General features: G+C 37.1%; 1 protein-coding gene across 3 annotated transcripts in view; it reads right to left on the bottom strand.

Moving 5' to 3' along the window:
• The window catches only part of LOC113510198 (TBC1 domain family member 4), a 56,666-nt gene that overhangs the window by 27,067 nt on the left and 8,969 nt on the right, over nucleotides 1-20,630 (bottom strand). The window contains exon 4 of one of the 3 annotated variants that reach the window (XM_052893051.1): nucleotides 20,189-20,294. In XM_052893051.1, coding sequence (XP_052749011.1) covers nucleotides 20,189-20,294 — 106 coding nt within the window. Of the gene's footprint in view, nucleotides 1-13,383; nucleotides 13,963-20,188; nucleotides 20,295-20,630 lie in introns of those variants that run through there. The other 2 variants (XM_052893052.1, XM_052893053.1) reach the window with 2 other exon arrangements.

The raw sequence follows: 20,630 nt of genomic DNA, 5'->3' as shown, positions 1-20,630 counted from the left end.
AACACAAGAGGCATATTCTAATTTAAGAAGCGATTTTTTTATACCACAAAAGTGGTAAACCAGCATACAGCCCGTCTGACAGTGAACAATTACTGTAGCCTATGGACACCAACACTAGGGGTATTACGTGCACGTCGCTAACCCTGAAGAAACTTTAATATACCCTTTTAAAAGAACCTCATACTGTAGTATCTAGGGAAAATCTCGACAGGAAGCTCATCCCCCATAATGATAACACATATAAAAAAATTAATACCATAAGTGGTGTAATAATATTATAGTGCATCTTTTATCTTTTTTATGATTATGAATTAAAACAACTATTGCTATTTTCAATCAAGACATAAGACTACAACAAAACAAATAAATTGTAAAATATAAAATTAAATGAGAAAATTAATTACCATATAGGTACATCGGTTCAAAGTCACATCGTCGTGAGCAGTTATGTAAAATGTAACTAACATGTCAATACACGGTCGTTTAAACATATTAACATAATCGAATCTTCTCTCAAAATATAAGCAATAACAGACAAGATATAGGTAGACATATAAATCCATTGTATGCATTATGAATAATGGAAGCAATGAAGTTGAAGAGTTCCATGAATTTATTGAGAATGACAAGCTATGGTCTACATACAGGACGCATTCACTTATATTGAAATATATAATATATAAAATCGAAACTATTATCATACTTTGAAAGAAGTATTCTACGTAAAACCAGATATTTTTTTCGAAAGGAACGCGGGTAGATCGACGACATTAACTTTGAACCATTCGCGGCATGTCCAGCTGTTAAACTGTCTTTAGACTTATCTATCAATGGTTAAATTAGTGGTTAAGATTTGAAGACCAAATTGTGATGTTTTAACGTTTAACTTTAATAGTTAAAATTTAATATAACATATATGGTCCCAGCATAGAATAGGCTACTTCTTCCTTTTCCATGGGTGTCGTAAGAGGCGACTAAAGGAACTCGTAATGGTTAAAGGATGGGCCCTCTTAAAACATTATCAAGGGTTGACTTACCCCCTATTAGGGGAGACCTATGTTGAGCAGTGGACATTTAATGCTTGATACGGTATGATATGATAATAATTGGTAGTTAATTTTACAGAAAACTAAACATAAAATCTACTATTTGTATTTTTTTTTAGATTTAAAAAAATGGGAAATAATTCGATTTGTCGTCGAGTTTACATTATAAAATTTGTATATTTTGTAATTAAATTTATAACCTAATGTTGTTTCTAAATGCTAAAATTACTTGATATATATATACATATATATATATATATATAAAAAATGGTAAATATATTCCTTGCTTATTTATGAAGTTTTTAGAAATTATAATAATTACATTGCGGTAACTTAGCATAAACAAGCATACCTACTTGCACAACAATTAGTCCATTACCTTAAGGTTGTCTTGAAAAGATTGCTCTCAGCAATAAGACCACCTTACTGTACTTATACAATTGTGTCGTTGTGTTTGTAAATTGCCTTGCTTATTTCCTATATTGTAAAATGCAAATAAAGTATACTCATTCATTCATTCATTCAGATAGTACGAGTAATTACCTCAAGAATATTTAAATATGATACCATAGCTATATACCAATAGCGCATGCGGAGTTACCATTTAATTTTCACCTATTAAAAAAAACCCCATACGAAGATTTAATTGACGCTCCTTTCCACTCAAGGTTCCCTGGAAGAGAACTCTTACAGAGTTAAGTTCGCCTGTTGTACATCTTCATTTAACATAAATTATAACAAATAACAGTTATAAACCATGATGTAATATCATAGAAATAAAATTCATATGCTAGTACCTAGTATAAAAGAACGCGGAAACATACATTTTAAATTATTCTCATTTTGTTATCAGTGTTGCCGTAGTAAAAAATATTAGTAATTGGGACTAGCGGTCATTAGTAGCAATATACTCCATCAAGTCGACCTCGACATGCGGTTCCCACGGGAGTTTCCAGTGACAAATCAATAAAAAATAATCAAAATCGTTATATTGATTAATTACATATAAATTCATTTCTATGAACTAACTGACCTGTTTTCATCCGCATTTATCAACCATCACTGGTGGGGCACCAGCCAGGCAGCGTATACCAATAGCGCAAGCGGAATTTTTTTAATGGGTGATAATGGAATGGTAACCTCACCCGCGCTATCGGTATACGTTGACGGAGCACCAGTGAAGGATAATAGGTGAGGATGAAGCAGGCCAATTAGTCCATCGTGACGAATTCCACTAGAATTAATCACGAAGGTTTCCAGGAGGAACCGCGTGGAGGTGGACCTGGTAGGGTGTATTGCTAGCAATGGGTCAGTTAGACCCCATTACTAACAATCCCTTTCCCCCCGCGCAAACGGAGTTACCATACCATTATCACTCATAAAAGAAAATCACTTTCTTTTGACATAACAATAAATCGCTAATGTTTATACACATTGAATTTATAATAACTTTTCGATACTTTTATACTAATATTATAAAGAAGAAAGATTGGATTGTTTGTATGTATGTAATGAATAAACTAATAAACTACTCAACCAATTTTACAAATTCTTTCAGCTGTAGAAAGCTACATTATCAACAAGTTATATATAATAATACATAACGTATATTACTTGTTGAAAAAAAATTAGTGGCCCCTACGAAGATTACATTAATCTAACTAAAGGTATTAAAAATCTGCCTATATTTTTTTTATACATCTTACAATGGCAAACAAGCTGACGGCCCACCTGATGTAAAGTGGTAACCGTCGCCTATAGACATGAGCAGTACCATGGATATAACAGAGTATACCGTTTCGCCCGTGATACTCCCCATGCGTTGCCATTCCTGTACCCTGTAAATTCACGCCATATCCCACCCTTCAAACCGAAACACAGCCATGCAAACACAACTACTTCACGGTTGAAACACGAATGGGACAGAGATACCCAAGCAATCGACTTTTGTACAAAGTCTCCCTCTGGTGCACTCCCTCTACCTAAAATACTAATTTATCATTGTATCTATCTCCCCGTGCGAAGCATGGCCCGATTTTTAGTGTTTAATAAAGTAAAAAAATAAAAATAAAAATAAAAAAAAAAAACAAAAAACATTAGAACAAGTTTTGTTTTATTATTACAGTAAGGTCAATAATGTTTCCTCAAACAGGTACCTGCCACAATATCAAGGTGCTAGCCGGCCTAGTGATGCGTTTATGTCATACATTCATACAAGTTCAACACGAGGCTATATCTTTACATATCTCTGTATATTAAACCTATTTGCCTACAACTAGCTGCAGTTTCGCCGGATGATTACACAGTAAACACTGTGTTCAGAGATTTAAGATCTAATGTTATTTCTATTTAAATTAAATTAATTAATATTATTCCTTTTAATCAATCAATACATATAATAAAATCGTAACTGGTTGCTATCGCTTCCATGTACATGAAAGATATATAAGAAAAACTCCTAAAACTGAATGAATGGAGATGTCAGTAGGAGCCGCCGTAGACGGACGTATGTTGACCAAATAGGCGACGTGCTGAAGAAGGGCCAAATTAAAAGTACCCGTAACCGGCGAGCGTGTATGAAAAGATTGATGAATGTGGAAGAAGCGAAAGAGGTTTGTTTGAATCGAAGCATTTGGTGTTCCATTGTTTCTGCCTACCCTAATGGGAGACAGGCGTGACGGATATCTATGTATGTACTAAAACTGTCCACTGCTGAACATAAGCCTCCCTCACGGAGGTTTTGCCAGTAGTTACCACGCTTGGCAGCCAGATTGGCAACTGTAGTTAGGCTTTAGAGATATTTTATGAGGGACGCTCCTGCCCATCACTCGCTCTCCCTTAATTGCCTCTTACGACACTCACGGGAAAGGAACGGGTGGCCTATTCTATGCTGGAACCAGACTGCTTACATACATACATACAAATACATCTTAATATATTATAATTAATAAACTGTAACAAAGTAACAACAAAGTAACAAAGTAAAGTTAACAAAGTAATAAAATCACATATTTATTAAAGAAAAATCATTAATTCATATAAAGTACTAAACACGCTGTAAAATTCCACAGTTAAATAACTTAACACTTATTTTACTAATACGATATAATTAAGATTGTGTCCCACAAAACAAAACCGGTTTTAATTGTGTTAAAACCAGTTATTTTGATTAAATAATTAATTAGTGAACCCATTTTGATAAAATTTCTGTGACACCGACCTGTAGGTATGTTCTTAAAAAGAATTTTTCAATTCCGTTTAGAACTTATGGTATTGTGAGGTAACGAGCATTAAAATGGGGGAGGGTAATGGCTGACACGACGATGAAGCATTTTTTTTTAATGGATGATAATGAAATGGTAACCCCGCCTGCGCTAATGGTATACGCTGGCGGGGCACCAGTGAGGGATGATAAGTGAAATAGAATGAAATAGCAGGTCAGTTAGCCCATCGTGATGAATCCACCCGGAATTTAGCATGATGGTTTCCAGGGGGGACCAAGTGGAGGTCGACCCAACGAGGTGCATTGCTATCAATGGGACTAGTAGTCCGCAGCATTAACAATCCCTTCCCCCCGATCATGAAGCATTAGAATTAAAAAATAAACATTGGATTTAAATGGAATTTGGTGAACGGGTAAGTACAAATAGGTAAGTATCCTAATATATAGAATAATATATAACAATGTTTTTTTCATGGATGATAAAATGGTAACCCTGCCTGCCTTATCGGTATACGCTGGCGGGGCAACAGTGATAGATGATTGGTGAGGTCGAAGGCAGGTCAGTCGGCCCACAGTAAAGGATTCAAGAAGAATTAATCACGATGGTTTCCTGGGGGAAATACGTGGAGGTGAACCTAATAGAGTATATTGCTAGCAATGGGGCTATTAGAACCCATTATTAACAATCCTTTTCCCCGCATATATACCAATCCACGTGGGCAAAATTATTTATAAATAGGGTGAATACACCGTTTGCATTTACCCTTCCACTGTACATCACACACAGCGGGGGGGAAAGGGATTGTTAGCAGCGGAGTTTGACAGCCCCATTGCTAGCAAGCAATATGCTCTATCCAACCACCACGTGGTTCCCCCTGGAAACCATAGTGAACAATTCTCGTTGAATTCGTCACGATGGGCTAATTGACCTGCTTCATCCTCACCTACCATCCTTCACTGGTGCCGCGCCGGTGTGTGCCGGTGGCGTGTCGGGGTTACCATTTCATTATCACCCATTAAAAAAAAATCACTCACAACGGCATCTACTGCCAAACTAAGCAGAACTTTTTTTTTGATGGGTGAAAATGGTATGGTAATCCCGCCTGCGCTAACGGGATACGCTGGCGGAGCACCAGTGAAGGGTGATAGATGAGAATGAAAACAGGCCAGTTAGCCCATCATGATGAATTCATCAGGAATTAACCATGATAGTATCCAGGGAGAACCGCGAGGAGATCGACCTGGTTGGGTATATTGCTAGCAATAGGATTCTCCGTCTCCATTACTAAGAGTCCCTTTGAACTAAACAGAGCTTGTTCTTGTTTATGAATACATTTATATTATTATTATATATTATAAAGTATATAGAAAACTTCCTATGAATGCAATATAATAAATTTGTAATAAAAATGTTTTTTTTTTCAAATATATGATTTTTTTTCGTTATTAATTTTCAATTACTGTTCCTTATTTTTAAAACGTACTTCCTCCATATCAGCATCATCATTTTAGCTGTTAACTAACCACTGCTGAATATAAGAAAGAGTTGCCATGTTTGGCAAGCGGGTTGGCAATCGCGGTTAGGCTTTTAGAGATATTTTAAGAGATACGCTGCTGCATATCCCTCTACTATTAAGTTTCTTTAGTCACCTCTTACGACATTTACGACAATTTGAAAGAAAATACCAAAACGGTTTATTGTAATCTATACTTATAATAAATCTGTAGAGAGATCAATTCTTCACATGAAATATATTTCCAAAATAACTATCAGGAGATGATTAGTGATCGATACTGATGCCAAAAATGCAATCAGTAAAATTTTTGTCTGTCTATCAGTCCGTCTGTACGTTCGTTATAGAAACAAAAACTACTCGATGGATTTTAACGAAACTTGGTACAATTATTATTCATAATCCTGGGCAGGTTATAGTATACTTTCCATCACGCTACGATCAATAGGAGCAGAGCAGTTAAGGAAAATGTTGGGAAAACGGAAGAAGTTACTCCATTTTTAAGCTTCCGTCGCGTGTGCAGCCTTAATGGCCACTTTTTAAAATGTTGTAAAAATGTCCCCCCGTGCGACGCTGGGACGGGCCGCTAGTAGTTAAAATAAATTTGTTGAAGGTTTTAGTTGTTATAAATAAAGGGCGCAAATATAAAATATATAGGTTTATATTATATGTATGTTTACAATTGAAATCGGAATTGTTTACGGAAAAAAAACCATAATTAACGTCGTACAGATTTCCTATTTAAAACGGCAGGTGGCGTTTTATTACGTCGCTCTCACATCGACCTTGTCCGCTGAAGAAAGGAAATTCATTCCTAAAACTATATTGGATCACGTCCAAATCAGTCTCGAAGAAATACGAATACAGTGTATGCGGTGTGGCCAACGCCCCTATAATTATTTCCCTAAGCAAGATCTCTGGTTCGATCTCGAAAAGAAATAAAAAAATAGAAAACTTTTTTTTTTATTTTTCAATAGAATAGAGAAAGAGATTATGATATTATTGTAATTTATACGTATAAATAAAATTGGAGTGTCTGTTTGTAATATTGAAATAACCGTTTTTTACTACATAAATTATATATGAATATATATACAATACATACAACAAAAGAGATTTTTTTTTAATTTTTGTCTGTCTGTCTTACTGTCTGTTTGTTCCGGCTAATCTCTGAAATGGCTGGACCAATTTTGACAGGACTTTTATTGGCAGGTAGCTGATGTAATAAGGAGTAAGTTAGGCTACGTTTATTTTAGAAAAATAAAATTAAAAATGTTGTAAAAATGTCCACCCGTGCGAAGCCGGGACCGGCCGCTAGTCATAAATATAGATTAATGACATGTGTAGTTTTTTCGCCTACTTCGAAAAGAAGGAGCTTCTCAATATGTCTGTGTTTTTGTATCTACATTACGAGTTTTCTCTGTTAATTTTATCTTAAATCAATTTTGTTCATTTTCTCACAATAAATAAATGTTACTATCACGTTGACCCATGTTAATTGAAACGTGCTTATGATTTAAAAAGTAGCTATCTTATTACAGAGTAAATGTTTTTAATTACTTCATACAATTTTTAAAGTTTGTTATTATCACTAATAAATAAATGGGGTTCTTCAAAAAGGATATATTAATGAGTCTTCAAGGTCAGCAACATGCACGTGACACCGCTAACGTTACAGGCATCCTCATTTCGGATTCTATCACGCAAAAAAAAGAGAGAGAGAGATTTAAACAATATAATTCTACTCGAATAACTAGAAATAGTTCTGTAATATATATTTATTGGTACAGTTTCAGTATCACTGATACCATAAGAGTAAGCACTTGTTTATTTTATACTTCATCTGATAACCCGTGTAGACCACAGGTTATGCAGCATAAAAGATAATTGCTCGTGATCGCATCCCAACAAGAGCGACTGGGCAACGAGAATTACGAGATTAATTAATTAAATCATCGTATCATGATATCGGCCGTTACCTGTACACTGCTGAACATTGGCCTCTTCCATAAGGGGGGAAGGGGGGGTTGCTCGTAGTTGCCACGCTTGGTAGGCTGGTTGGCAACCGCAGTTAGGCTTTGGAGATGTTTTAGGGAGGGACGATGCCACCCATCTTTCGATCATTAAGTTCCCTTAGTCTCTCACGTTTTTTTTAATGGACGATAATGGAACAATAACCCGCCTACGCTAACGGTATACGCTGGCGGGGCACCAGTGAGGGATAATAGGTAAAGATGTTAAGGCAGGTCAATTAACCCATCGTGACGAATATACCTGGAATTTAACACGATGCTTTCCAGGGGGACTACGTGGAAGTCGACTTGGTAGAATTTTTTTTAACAACGTAGGTTGACAAACAAGCTGACGGCCCACCTGATGGAAAGTGGTAACCGTCGCCTATAGACATGAGCAGCACCATGGACATAACAGAGTATATTGTTTCGCCCATGATACCCCCCATGCGTTGCCATTCCTGAGGACTCAGGTGTTATTCCTCCGTACCCAGTAAATACACGCCATATCCCACCCTTCAAACCGAAACACAGCCATGTAAACACAACTGCTTCACTATTGAAACACGAATGGGACAGAGGTACCCCAGCAATCGACTTTTGTACAAAGTCTCCCTCTGGATATATTATTAGAATATATTACTAGCAATGGGATTGGTAGTCCGCATTACTAACAATGCCTTCCTTTAAAGCCTTTTACGTTATCCACGAGAAAGAAAAAGTGGTATATTCTATGCCGGGGTCACACGGCAAATAACTAATTAAATACTACTTTATTTAATAGTAGTTTACTAAAAAACGACACATTTTTCTGACCGTGTTTGCTGTTGGCCGTGGATGGCCTTTACAGCTTTACCGAACACGTATGCAGGGGCGAGTGCAGATGGCACTCCAAGCCCGCGAGAGGGGAGCGCCAGAGGTGTCGACTCTTATGGACTACAGCGTGCGCCTAAGGGCGCCAGATTGGCTCGGACTTCCGCTTAGGCCACCGCACTTCGACCACCGTTAAGGGACGGAGATCGGTGGATCAACATATATATATATATATATATATATATATATATATATATATATATATATATATATATATATATATATATATATATACATACATACATACATACATACATACATACATACATACATACATACATACCATACATACTCTATACTGTTTCCTCCTTTTCTATTTTGTAGGCAATAAATATTTTCTATTCTGTTCTCTTCTACTTAGATACGGTAACTAAACAATAAACACGCGCTCTAATCAGCTTACTAACACAACTGTCAAATTAATCATCACAACATCCTATGTTTATCCAACGAATGGTGATAGCACAGCAAGCAGCAATCTGTCATAATGACAGATGATTATAAACTATGTTTTGTCCACTATTTCGTCCGCATGGCCGTAGTATATTGAATAATAGGTATATAAAGGTATATAACAAATTTTATAAAAAATCTTTTAATGGATGATAATGGAGTTGTAACCTCATCAGCGTATACCGATAGCGCAGCAGGTACCAGTGAGGGAGGATTGGTGAAGACAAAAAGGCAGGTCAGTTAGTCCATCGTCATGAATACACTTGGAATTCAGCACGATGGTTTCCAGAGGAAACCGCGTGGAGGTCTACCTGATAAGGTCTTATGGGTGAAAATGGAATGATAACCCCGCCTGCGCTAACGGGATATGCTGGCGGAGTACCAGTGAAGGGTGATTGATGAGAATGAAAACAGGCCAGTTAGCCCAACATGATGCATTCATCAGAAATTAACCATGATAGTTTCCAGGGGGAACCGCGAGGAGGTCGACCTGGTTGGGTATATTGCTAGCAATGGGATCCTTAGTCTCCATTACTAACAATCCCTTTCCCCCCCGATAAGGTCTATTAATACCAATGGGGATTAACCTCCCCATTACTAACAATCCTTTCCCCCCATAACAACTGTTTGAGATGTTAAGACGCAAACGAGAAAATATAAAATATATAAATGATAAGAAACAAGCTCGCATTCATATTTATAATTTACTATCCATTATCTGTGACTTCGTCCAAGTGATATATTAATATTGATTGCTCAATACAATAAATATATACTTTCTCCTTTCGGATTTTCACGGTTGACTGGAAAAAATCCCTTTAAGGGATAAGTCTGTCTGGGTACATTATTGTTATAAATCCCTTATAAGTTGTTAACACTAATACATGCCTAGACAATGGCGGACCGGCGTAAACGTAGTGGGTAGGCCGTGTAAATTATTACAACGGAACGGTCACCATACTACCCTGCAAATTGTATATTAATCGCTCGGTGGAGACACACTCTGTGTGACACTACACTTGACTACTACAAGACTGTCTTATTGTTATGCTGTAAATCTTATGATAATATATCTATTTTAAAGTAAATCTAAAACTTTTAAATATATTAAAGACTATTACTGCACCAACCGGAGTATTTATTAATATTGTATCAAACAATGTTATAAATGATTATACAAAAGCATGTTCCGTGTAGGTCTCGGCATAAAATAGGCCATCCCTTCCTATCCCGCGGAAGTCGTAAAAGCCAACTGAGGGAGGGCGAGGAATGGACAGCAGAAGCATCCCTCTTAAAACATCTCAGCTTAACTGCGGTTGCAGGGGGAAAAAGTATTGTTAGTAACGGGGTCCAACTGACCGATTCCTAGCAGTATATCCTATCAGGTCGACCTCCACGCGGTTCCCCCTGGAATCCGTCATGGTTGATTCTAGTGGAATACATCACGATGAGCTAACTGACCTGCCTTTTCATCCTCACCTATCATCCCTCACCGGTGCCCCGCCAGCGTATACCGATAGCGCAGGCGGGGTTACCATTTCATTATTACCTATTAAAAAAATTGCGGTTGCAAATCCGCCTGCCAAGTATGGCAGCTACTGGTAAAACCCCCCAAGTGGGAGGTTTATGTTGTAAAGGACTGTAAAAGGCTGATTTGATGACGATGATACAAAAGCATATAAATAAATAAATACATATATATTGCCTATATCCACCTCCGTCCCAAAATATAAACCCCCTTATTCATAAAAACGCCAAGCTCTTATAAACCTAATTTAGCTATGGATGTACTGTCTTTTTCTTTTGCACTAATTTCTCAGTTTGAAAGACAGAGACAAAAACTATTTCAATTAAAACAGTAGGACGTTTTATAATAGGTTTTTTTTACAACACAGGGTGCAAACGGGCGTGCGGCTCACCTGGTAAGTGTCTACCGCCGCCTATGATCACCCGCAACACCAACGGCATTGCAGGTGTGCTGCCGGCCTTAATAATAAGTTAATTATAGGTTTTATGCATCAGGAAGTAAATGTATTTCAGTTACTGTAGAATATCAATGTAATGAGACATTAGTAAATGTAAGATTTAACTAGTAAATCTTAGCATTTACCAACACAAGTAAATGTTGGTATGTGGTAAATGTAAGGATTTTATAAAAAAAATATTTTTTTCGGATTTTCACCAAACCTAATCCTTCACAACTGGGGGAAAGGGATTGTTAGTACGTTTTATAATAGGGTTTTTCATGGTTAATTCATGAACACACCGATGGGCGGTGGCAATCGAGACGGGAGAGGCCTTAGCTGTTAGTCTGGATATTGCGAAAGCCTTTGATCGGTGTCTACCGCTCAAAACTACCTTCGTTTGGGTTGCCTGCGAGATTGTGCAGTTGGGTCGCCAGCTTTCTTAAGGAACGTAGCATTAAGGTCGTAGTCGACGGAGCATGCTCTGACTTAAAACCTGTGAATGCTGGTGTCCCGCAAGGCTGTGTACTATCGCCGACACTGTTTCTTCTACATATCAATGATATACAGATTATATTCATTGTTATGCGAACGACAGTTGCATTATACACCGCATCAAAAATCTCGCGGGCACATACCGATGAGCTGTAACAGACTTTCTGTCGAAACTACTGATAAAATATCTGGGGTGAAGTAATGAGACACAAGTTGCGCGTTCAAAAAAAGACACCGTTTGTCGTATCTCCTCACTTTCAGGTTTCGATAATAAGTCGAGTCTGAGGATTCTTGGCGTCGATATATCTAGCGACGTCCAGTTTTGCCATCTGGAGGAAAAAGCTAAGATAGCAAAAAGTTGGGGGTGCTCAATGTGAGACGGTATTTCACGCCAGAAAAAAAAATCTTTTTTTCTCACCTGTGGGCAGGAGCGCCACAGTTTTCCGTTAGACCGCATTCAAAGTCGGGCAGCTCGAATTGTTGACGATCGGCGTTTTACCATCCGGCTCGACCCACTGAAACTGCGTAGAGATGTTGCATCTCTGTGCATCTTCTACCGAATTTATTATGGGGAGTGCTCTGAAGAATTGTTCGGATTGATACCTGCTGCAGATTTTCACCATCGTACAACCCGCCATAAACTAAAATTTCATCCCAACCATCTGGACGAGTGGCGGTCCTCCACCGTGCGTTTTTCAAGACACTTTCTCCCACGCACAACCACTCTTTGGAATCAACTTACAGCAGCAGTATTTCATGAAAAGAGCATATTCCTTTTTAAAAGGCCGGCAGCACACCTGCAATGCCGTTGATGAATTCATCATCAGATGGTTTGCCCCCTGTGTTGTAAAAAAAAAAATGATGGGCTAACTGACCTGTTTTCATTCTCATCTATCACCCTTCACTGGTGCTTCGCCAGCGTATCCCGTTAGCGCGGGTGGGGTTATCATACCATTTTCACCCATCAAAAAAAAAACCCTTCACAACTATGTGTACACGCATTAAACATTTCTACACAAATATTATGTCTATTTTTTTAATTTACCATGTCTCTAGAGTCTACAGTAAATGTAATCATAGAATATTTCGGATTTTCACCATTAACAGCTAGTAAATATTAGGTTTCACTGGAAAATACTAAATTTACTCTAATTTGGATTTTTACAGTAACATATCTACCATATTTCATGATAAGCCGTTAAGGCATCAAAAGATAACAAACAAAATAACTTTCATATCAAAATCGTAGTTTGGTAACTTTTTTATGTAGGTAACTGGAAGTAAACAAAACAGACTGCCTATCTTATAGTAAATACTAACTCGCTTATAGGACGAACACACCCTTATACGACGCAATTCCTAAGGACTATGACGTCATATCCTGCATCCTGTTACTTCATGCCATATCTCTTCAGACCTGGAGAAAGGGATTGTTAGCAATGGGGAATAATAACTTTATTACTAGCAATATATCCCGGCAGGGGGAAAAGAGATCTAATGGCCCCATTACTAGCAATGTATCCTGTCAGGTCGACCTCCACGCGGTTCCCCTTGAAGATCAACGTGGTTAATTATTTACGAATTCGTCACGATGGACTAGCTGACTTGCTTTCATTTTCACCTATCATCTCTCACTGGTGCCCCGCCAGTATATAGCCGATAGCGCAGACAGTTACCATCCTATTTTCACCCATTAATAAAAGTCACATCAGACAAAACACGATTTTAAATTAACATCTTTTTTAAATAAACGCTGAGATGCATATTATAGGTAAAGTAAATGATTCTGTATTAAATACTCACATGTAATATTCAAATTAGCAGATAGTGTCCAACAAAAACTTTTTATTCGCACGCGCACAATACACCATTGTAACCATAAACAATTATTATATAAAAAGAAGGCATAAAGTTATAATGTCATATTTTTTATAAAAACGTTAACTGCATAATAACACTTGATTGGTTTTTTTAATTGAATATTGATTTATGTCACTGTCCACTGTATTGTTCACTATAGCACTTGTTATAATATTATTAAAATCAATTACCGATAAATGAAATCAGATGTTTTCTGTTTACAATGTTACCTAAAAAACGCGGTTTCCACGCGAGTTGGCAGCGAGCGCGTTCTATTTTCAAAACACTTCAGTGTTAATAGTTAATGGTACAATTTTAAATTCGAACGTGTCCGTGTTTTTAAAACATTTCAAAATGGATACGATTCCAAATATGAAAGTAGAGCAAGTCCAATTCACAGGCAATTAGAATGAGGAATACACCAAACCAAAATTCCAGATTACACAACGATACAGAATAAACGACCGCTTGACGCGACAACGGCGTGCATACTGAATTTAACATCTTGTTTTAATAGATATCGCTTTTTGGCACTAATATTAGTTGTTTATATGGAGAATGGTCTCCTATTTAGGACGAGGTACCTTTGGACTCTCCAAGAAATTACAAGTCTCTTAAAATTTAATTCAATAAACAGAATTATCACAGAAATAAAAAACAACAATAACTGTCAGCAATAATAAACAAAATCACCACATTTAGTCATCGTTTCACTTCACTTAAAGTTAGTTTGTTTTTTTTTTTATTAATTAAGTACATATTATGATATGTTTAATGATCTAACCTCTATTAATGACTGTCAGTTTAACAGTGATGATTTGAATCTAATTTGGTGCCCATTGAAGGTGAGATAACAATGTCAATCTGTTGTAGATAGGTACTTATTATATTATATTAAATTTTACAATATAGAATTATAAATCTTTGATATGTTTTACTAATCAAATATTATTTGGATTAATTGAATCTTATGTTTAAAATACTTATTATATATTAATATTGCAGCCTTAATTTTCAAAGATTATAATATATTTTTTTTAATTAAAACTAATAACCATTTATATAATTTTCCGTGACTCAACGCACGCATACTTGTTTACAAATACCTCACTTCCTATTTATCCTGTAATTTCAAACAAGTATATATTCGTCGACTGTACGCAGAAGCTTCAAGTTACTCAGCGAGCTACGGAATATATGGCTATGGTTGGAGTTTCCTTATGGGATAAGGACTTCCAAAATAAGGATATCCGCAGAAGGACCAGAGTGACCAACTCGTAAATAACTTGAAAAATAAGCAAGTTAAAATAGCAATGGGCTGGTTACATAACTCGAAGGACCGACAACCGATGGGAAAGAAAGGTTCTTGAGTAGCGATCCCTTGGCAAACTCAGTGTAAGATAACCCTCCACTAGATGGAGCGACGACGACCTCAAATGCATTGCAAGGAGTCAATGGATGCAGGTGGCTCGGGCCCGTTCTTTAAAACAGTCTATAAGGGAGACATATGTATGTTTAACAGTGCCCTATTAACAGCTGGTATGATAATGATGTATTAAATCATTTATGTATTAAAATTGTATTTTATTTTATTAGTTGTAAAAAAGCAATTCGTCGACACTGGCTTGAAATTGTAGCAACTGAACCATTAACATTTAAAAAAAATTACACACACATATATATAAAATGGATATCTTCTTAGTTTGAAAATATTTGAATTTAGAACGTGGGCTCAACACTCACGTGGCAAAACAGCAGCTTCAATCATCGCAGGTATAAAAAGAATCCAATAACGGAGTAAATCCTATCAAATGCAAAGAGAATTCTAAAAGCCGGTTCCGATATTTACTACATAGTATACAAACTTTTTATACATATATTTACGATGGAAAATGTAGCTTTATTTACTACGCTTTACACTCGTGACTTTGAAGTACGAGTAATTAAAAACTAAATAACGACACCATAGCCACGATGTTTATTATTATGTCAATTTATATTAATGGGTATTTTTTTTTGTTTAATGTATTTTTCTCCTTCAAAAGCTTTTTGTTTTTACCAAATAATGGTTAGTTGGTAGAGAATACCATACGGCATTAATCTCGCCATTTGTAAAAATTTTATTGTTAAAAAAAAAAAAAATAAACATTCAAAGAAATAACAACACATAAATGCATAATGAAATCACAGTGCATTCTGTGCAATTTTATAAATTCTAGATTTTAAGTATATTTATAGATGACGATTACAACTTTCCATCAGGTGAACCGTCAGCTTATATAGATTGTTTGCCTTTTAAAATTTCATTAAAAAATCTAAAATTAAAATAAACTGTCTCCATAGATGGATGCAAAAAAGTTATCGCATTAAGTGAGTTTGCTTGCTATGCACTTTATAAATATTCAATGAGAAACAATGATAATTAAAAATTGTAACCTACGAAAAATAACTGACTTCAATTGTGACAATATGGGGGAAAGGATTAATATCAATGGGGAGATTAGTCCCCATTGATAACATTATATACTATCAGGTCGACCTCCACGCAGTTCCATGCAATTTACCAGAGGGAGACTTTGTACAAAAGACGATTGCTTGGGTACCACTGTCCCATTCGTGTTTCAACCGTGAAGCAATTGTGTTTGCATGGCTGTGTTTCGGTTTGAAGGGTGGGATATGGCGTGAATTTACTGGGTACAGAGGAATAACACCTGAGTCCTCAGGAATGGCAACGTATGAGGGGTATCATGGGCGAAACAGTATACTCTGTTATGTACATGGTACTGATCATGTCTATATGCGACGGTTACCACTTTCCATCAGGTGGGCCGTCAGCTTTTTTGCTTTAAAATAATATATAATAATAATATAATTCTGAGTTGTATAAAAAAAAAGTTCCCCCAGGAAACCATCGTGAATAATTTATCGTTGAATTCGTCACGATGGGCTAATTGACTTGCCTTTTGATCCTCACCTATCATTCCTCACTGGTGCCCTGCCAGAGTATTCCGATGGCGCAGGTGGGGTTACCATTTCATTATCACCCATTAAAAAATACCCTCTTTGCCAGCAATATACCCTATCAGGTTGATCACCATGCGGTTCCCGCTGGAATCTCCTCTTAAAACCATCGTGGTTAATTCTTGTGAAATTCGTCATAATGGGTTGAGCGAGCTAACTGACCTGCTTTTATCCTGGCTTATCATCATTCACTGGTACCTCGCCAATATATACCGATACCATAGACAGGATTACTATTCCATTATCACTCATTAAAAGAAAAGCTCTAAAGTTTAAAGTTAAAACTTAACCCTTCTTTGCATAATGGTGGAAATTTCCATCATAACATTGAATGTCTAAATATTTATATGTATAAATAATATGGTAAAAGACCAAGTTCAATTTATATTGATCGTGTCTGGATACCTTTTTAATGTCCATTGCAGAAAAAAAACATAGCTATAAAATTTATTTTTTTAACCATTTTTCCTTTAATTTTGAAGATTAATTATATCCCCTTGATTTATTTCACCAATAAAAACAAAAATAGTAATTGGCGATTCCGAGGCGGCTCACTCCCGGGAAAAATACAGAAAGCGGTGCTCTTAGATTTTGCCCGCACTGTACGCTGGTTTCTTTCCCTGGGGCCCTGAACCCGGCCGGCTGTGCTTCTGCCGGGGGTTAGTTACCATCTCCTCTCCTCAAAAGGGGAGATCATATCACATCTTATTTTGTAAATAGCTATAATAATAAAAAAATCATGCAAAGAAGGGTTAAAAGTAAAGTTTTATAAAGTTTATACCTCTTTAAGCGGTTATCTGAGAGAAGCAACCATAGTAGCTAGCTAATCTTTCATTTAAACCAAGTTTTATTAAAAAGTCTTTAACCCGCATAAGTCAGCGCTGCAGCGGCTAAATTGTTTTTGAAAATTGACAGATAATTGCGACGTTGCCACGTTTAGGTAAACTAAAGTATGGTACGCTCTTAACAGTTTCATAATGTTGACTCTGTCGTTAGTTTCCGAGTTATCGCAGCGGAGACAGTTTGTTACATACAGTTGCATAACAGTAGGTACCGACCTACGGTGAATACGACAGATTTGGTTAAGAAATGAAATACCTATTTATTTGCATTAGACAAACATTTAACATGACTAAGTTAATCGCTCTGTGGTCGAAATTCGACCATAATATATATTGTAATAAATCATATTATTATAGTTATGTTACATACGAGGTTTGTCCGGAAAGTACGTATAAAAGTTTTTTAAAAATTTTATTTTACAATTATTCAGGTAAATCAATTTTATCCCCTTCAAAGTACTCCCCCTGTGACATAATGCACTTGTGCCAACGCCGTTTCCACTGTGAGAAGGCTCCTTGAAAGTCCTCTGGTTGTAGGTTTCTCAGCTGCCCCGTCGTAGCTTTTTTTATCTCATTTATGTCCCCCAAATGCCGCCCCCGAAGTACCAATTTGGTTTTTGGGAACAAGAAGAAGTCACACGAAATCCGGCGAATAGGGGGGGTGTTCGGTCACCGTAATGGAATTTTTACTCAAAAACTCACGGACAACAAGAGAGGTGTGGGCAGGGGCATTTCGTGGTGAAGAATCCAACGCCCCTTCGCGCCAATTCTGGACGAACTCGTGCCACACGAGCTTTGAGGCGTCTGAGCACATCGACGTAGAATTTTCCATCAACTGTCTGGCCTGGAGGGACGAATTCTTGATGGACAATCCCCCGAACATCGAAAAAAACAATCAACATTGTCTCGGCCCTCTCTGAATCTTTTTAGCCACTTGTGGACGGTTGGTTCCTTCACAGCATCATCCCCATAAACTGTTCTGAGATATTCTTGCCGAGTTTCGAGAAAACTTGATTACGATGCTCTTCAACGGAAGCGGGCTTGCCGACGGGGTTTCGTTAAGAGGTAACTTCACAGATGGCGTGACAGTACTTACTCGTACAGTAAGACTATAGACAAATAATATTAAAGACAATATTAATCTATTCTCAATTTAACCACAGACAGTGCGTGTGTCAAATACATGGTTTTTTTTTTAAATGGATGATAATGGAATGGTAATCCCACCCGCGCTATCGGTATACACCGGCGGGGCACCAGTGAAAGATGATGATTGACATAGATTACGGATAAATTATTCATCTGAGAATTTTTTTTAATGGATGATAATGGAATGGTAACCCCGCCTGCCTATCGGGATACGCTGATGGGGCACCAGTGAAGGATGATAGCTGAGTATGAAGCAGGTCAGTTAGCCCCTCGTGACGAATTCAACAAGAATTGTTCACGATGGTTTCCAGGGGAAACCACGTGGAGGTCGACCTAATAAGGTATATTACTAGCAATGGGGCTGTCAAACTCCATTGCTAACAATCCTTTTCCCCCCTCAAATACATGGTAGTGTGTGTATTTTTTTTTTTGTTGATATAATATAGTGTTTATGCATAATTAAAAAAAAAAACGTAGCATTTTACATAAGTATGTCAAATTTCATACTCCTCCGTCCGCGCAATTTTCGTGAAAAGGGTTACAAAGTTTTTGCTTCACATATTAATATATAGATAAAAGCCACGTGACAGTATTTTTGGCATCTATTCAAATATCTTAAAATTGTAGGCATGCAAATATAATTCATTTATTAATTTAAGGTATATTAAATTGGGCGCATATTTTATACTAGCTTAGTGCTAAACGCCAACTTTATTCATGTATATAAATAAATAAATACCACTATATAATACATATTACACGGCGCCATCTAGTGTAAAACTAAAGACTTATATCTACTATCGATACTTTTTTTTTGATGGGTGAAAATTTTATGTAGCCCCGCCTGCGCTAACGGGATACGCTGGCGGAGCACCAGTGAAGGGTGATCGATGAGAATGAAAACAGGCCAGTTAGCCCATCATGATTAATTCATCAGGAATTATCCATGATAGTTTCCAGGGGGAACCGCGAGGAGGTCGACCTGGTTGGGTATATTGCTAGCAATGGGATTCTCCGTCTCCATTACTAACAATCCTTTTCCCCCTACTATCGATACTAGACAACTGATGGACATACATACATACTTTTTGTTAATGTATATCTAAACTAATATTACAAATATTAAATCATCAAAGGATGGGCAGCAGCGTCCCTCTTTAAACATCACTTAATTCTAACTGCGGTTCCCAATTAGCCTGCCAAGCTTGGCAACTACTAGTAAATCCTTCCAAAGGAAGAGACCTATGCTCAGCAGTGAGCAGTTGGCGGCTGATATGATGATAATAATGATGAATATAACAAAAAGGAAAGATTTGATTTCTTATTTGTAATAAATTTACCAAATATTTAACCCATTTTAAAAACTCATAGACACGAGAGTGAACTCTATGGATTGGAAAATACACATCAAAATCGATTCACCACTGTCAAATATATCGCTGAACATACACGTGTGGACGAATTGAGAAATATTTACCATGCCTTAAAAAAAGCAGTTGTGTTTGCATGGCTATTTTTCGGTTTGAAGTGTGGGATATGGCGTGAATTTACTGGGTACAGAAAAATAACACCTGAGATCTCAGGAATGGCAACGCATGGGGAGTATTATGGGCGGAACAGTATACTCTGTTATGTCCATGGTACTGCTCATGTCTATAGGCGACGGTTACCAATTTCCATCAGGTGGGCCGTCAGCTTGTTTGCCATTCTAAGTTGCATAAAAAAATAGCACTTACCTCGTGAACAGTGGCCGCTCTGAACAAAAAGCAGTTGAGGAGTGCATCCTTCTCGTTGAGCAGTATATAGAACAGCTCCTCTGGTCGGCCAGGGACCTGGCTGGCCCTGGGCAAGTCATACAAAATACATTCAATACAATCCAAACGATTATCACAACCATAGATAAGATAAATATATTTATTTTATTATTCATTTAACTCTTTATTACAGGGGAGAAGGGATTGTTAGTAATGCGGATTATCAGTTCCATTGCTAACAATATACCCTAACAGGTCGACCTCCCCGTGGTCTCCCCTGGAAACCATCGTGCTGAATTCCAAATGTATTCATCACGATGGGCTAACTGACCTGCCTTTTCATTCTCACCGATCATCCCTCACTGGTTCCCCGTCGGCGTATACCATTAGCGCAGGCGGGGTTACCATTCCATTATCATCCATT

Source organism: Galleria mellonella, unplaced genomic scaffold (genome assembly GCF_026898425.1).
Source record: "Galleria mellonella isolate WM207_F2 unplaced genomic scaffold, CSIRO_AGI_GalMel_v1 utg172, whole genome shotgun sequence".
In the NCBI taxonomy this organism is placed as follows: Eukaryota; Metazoa; Arthropoda; class Insecta; order Lepidoptera; family Pyralidae; genus Galleria; species Galleria mellonella.
This window is presented reverse-complemented; position numbering and strand designations above follow the sequence as displayed.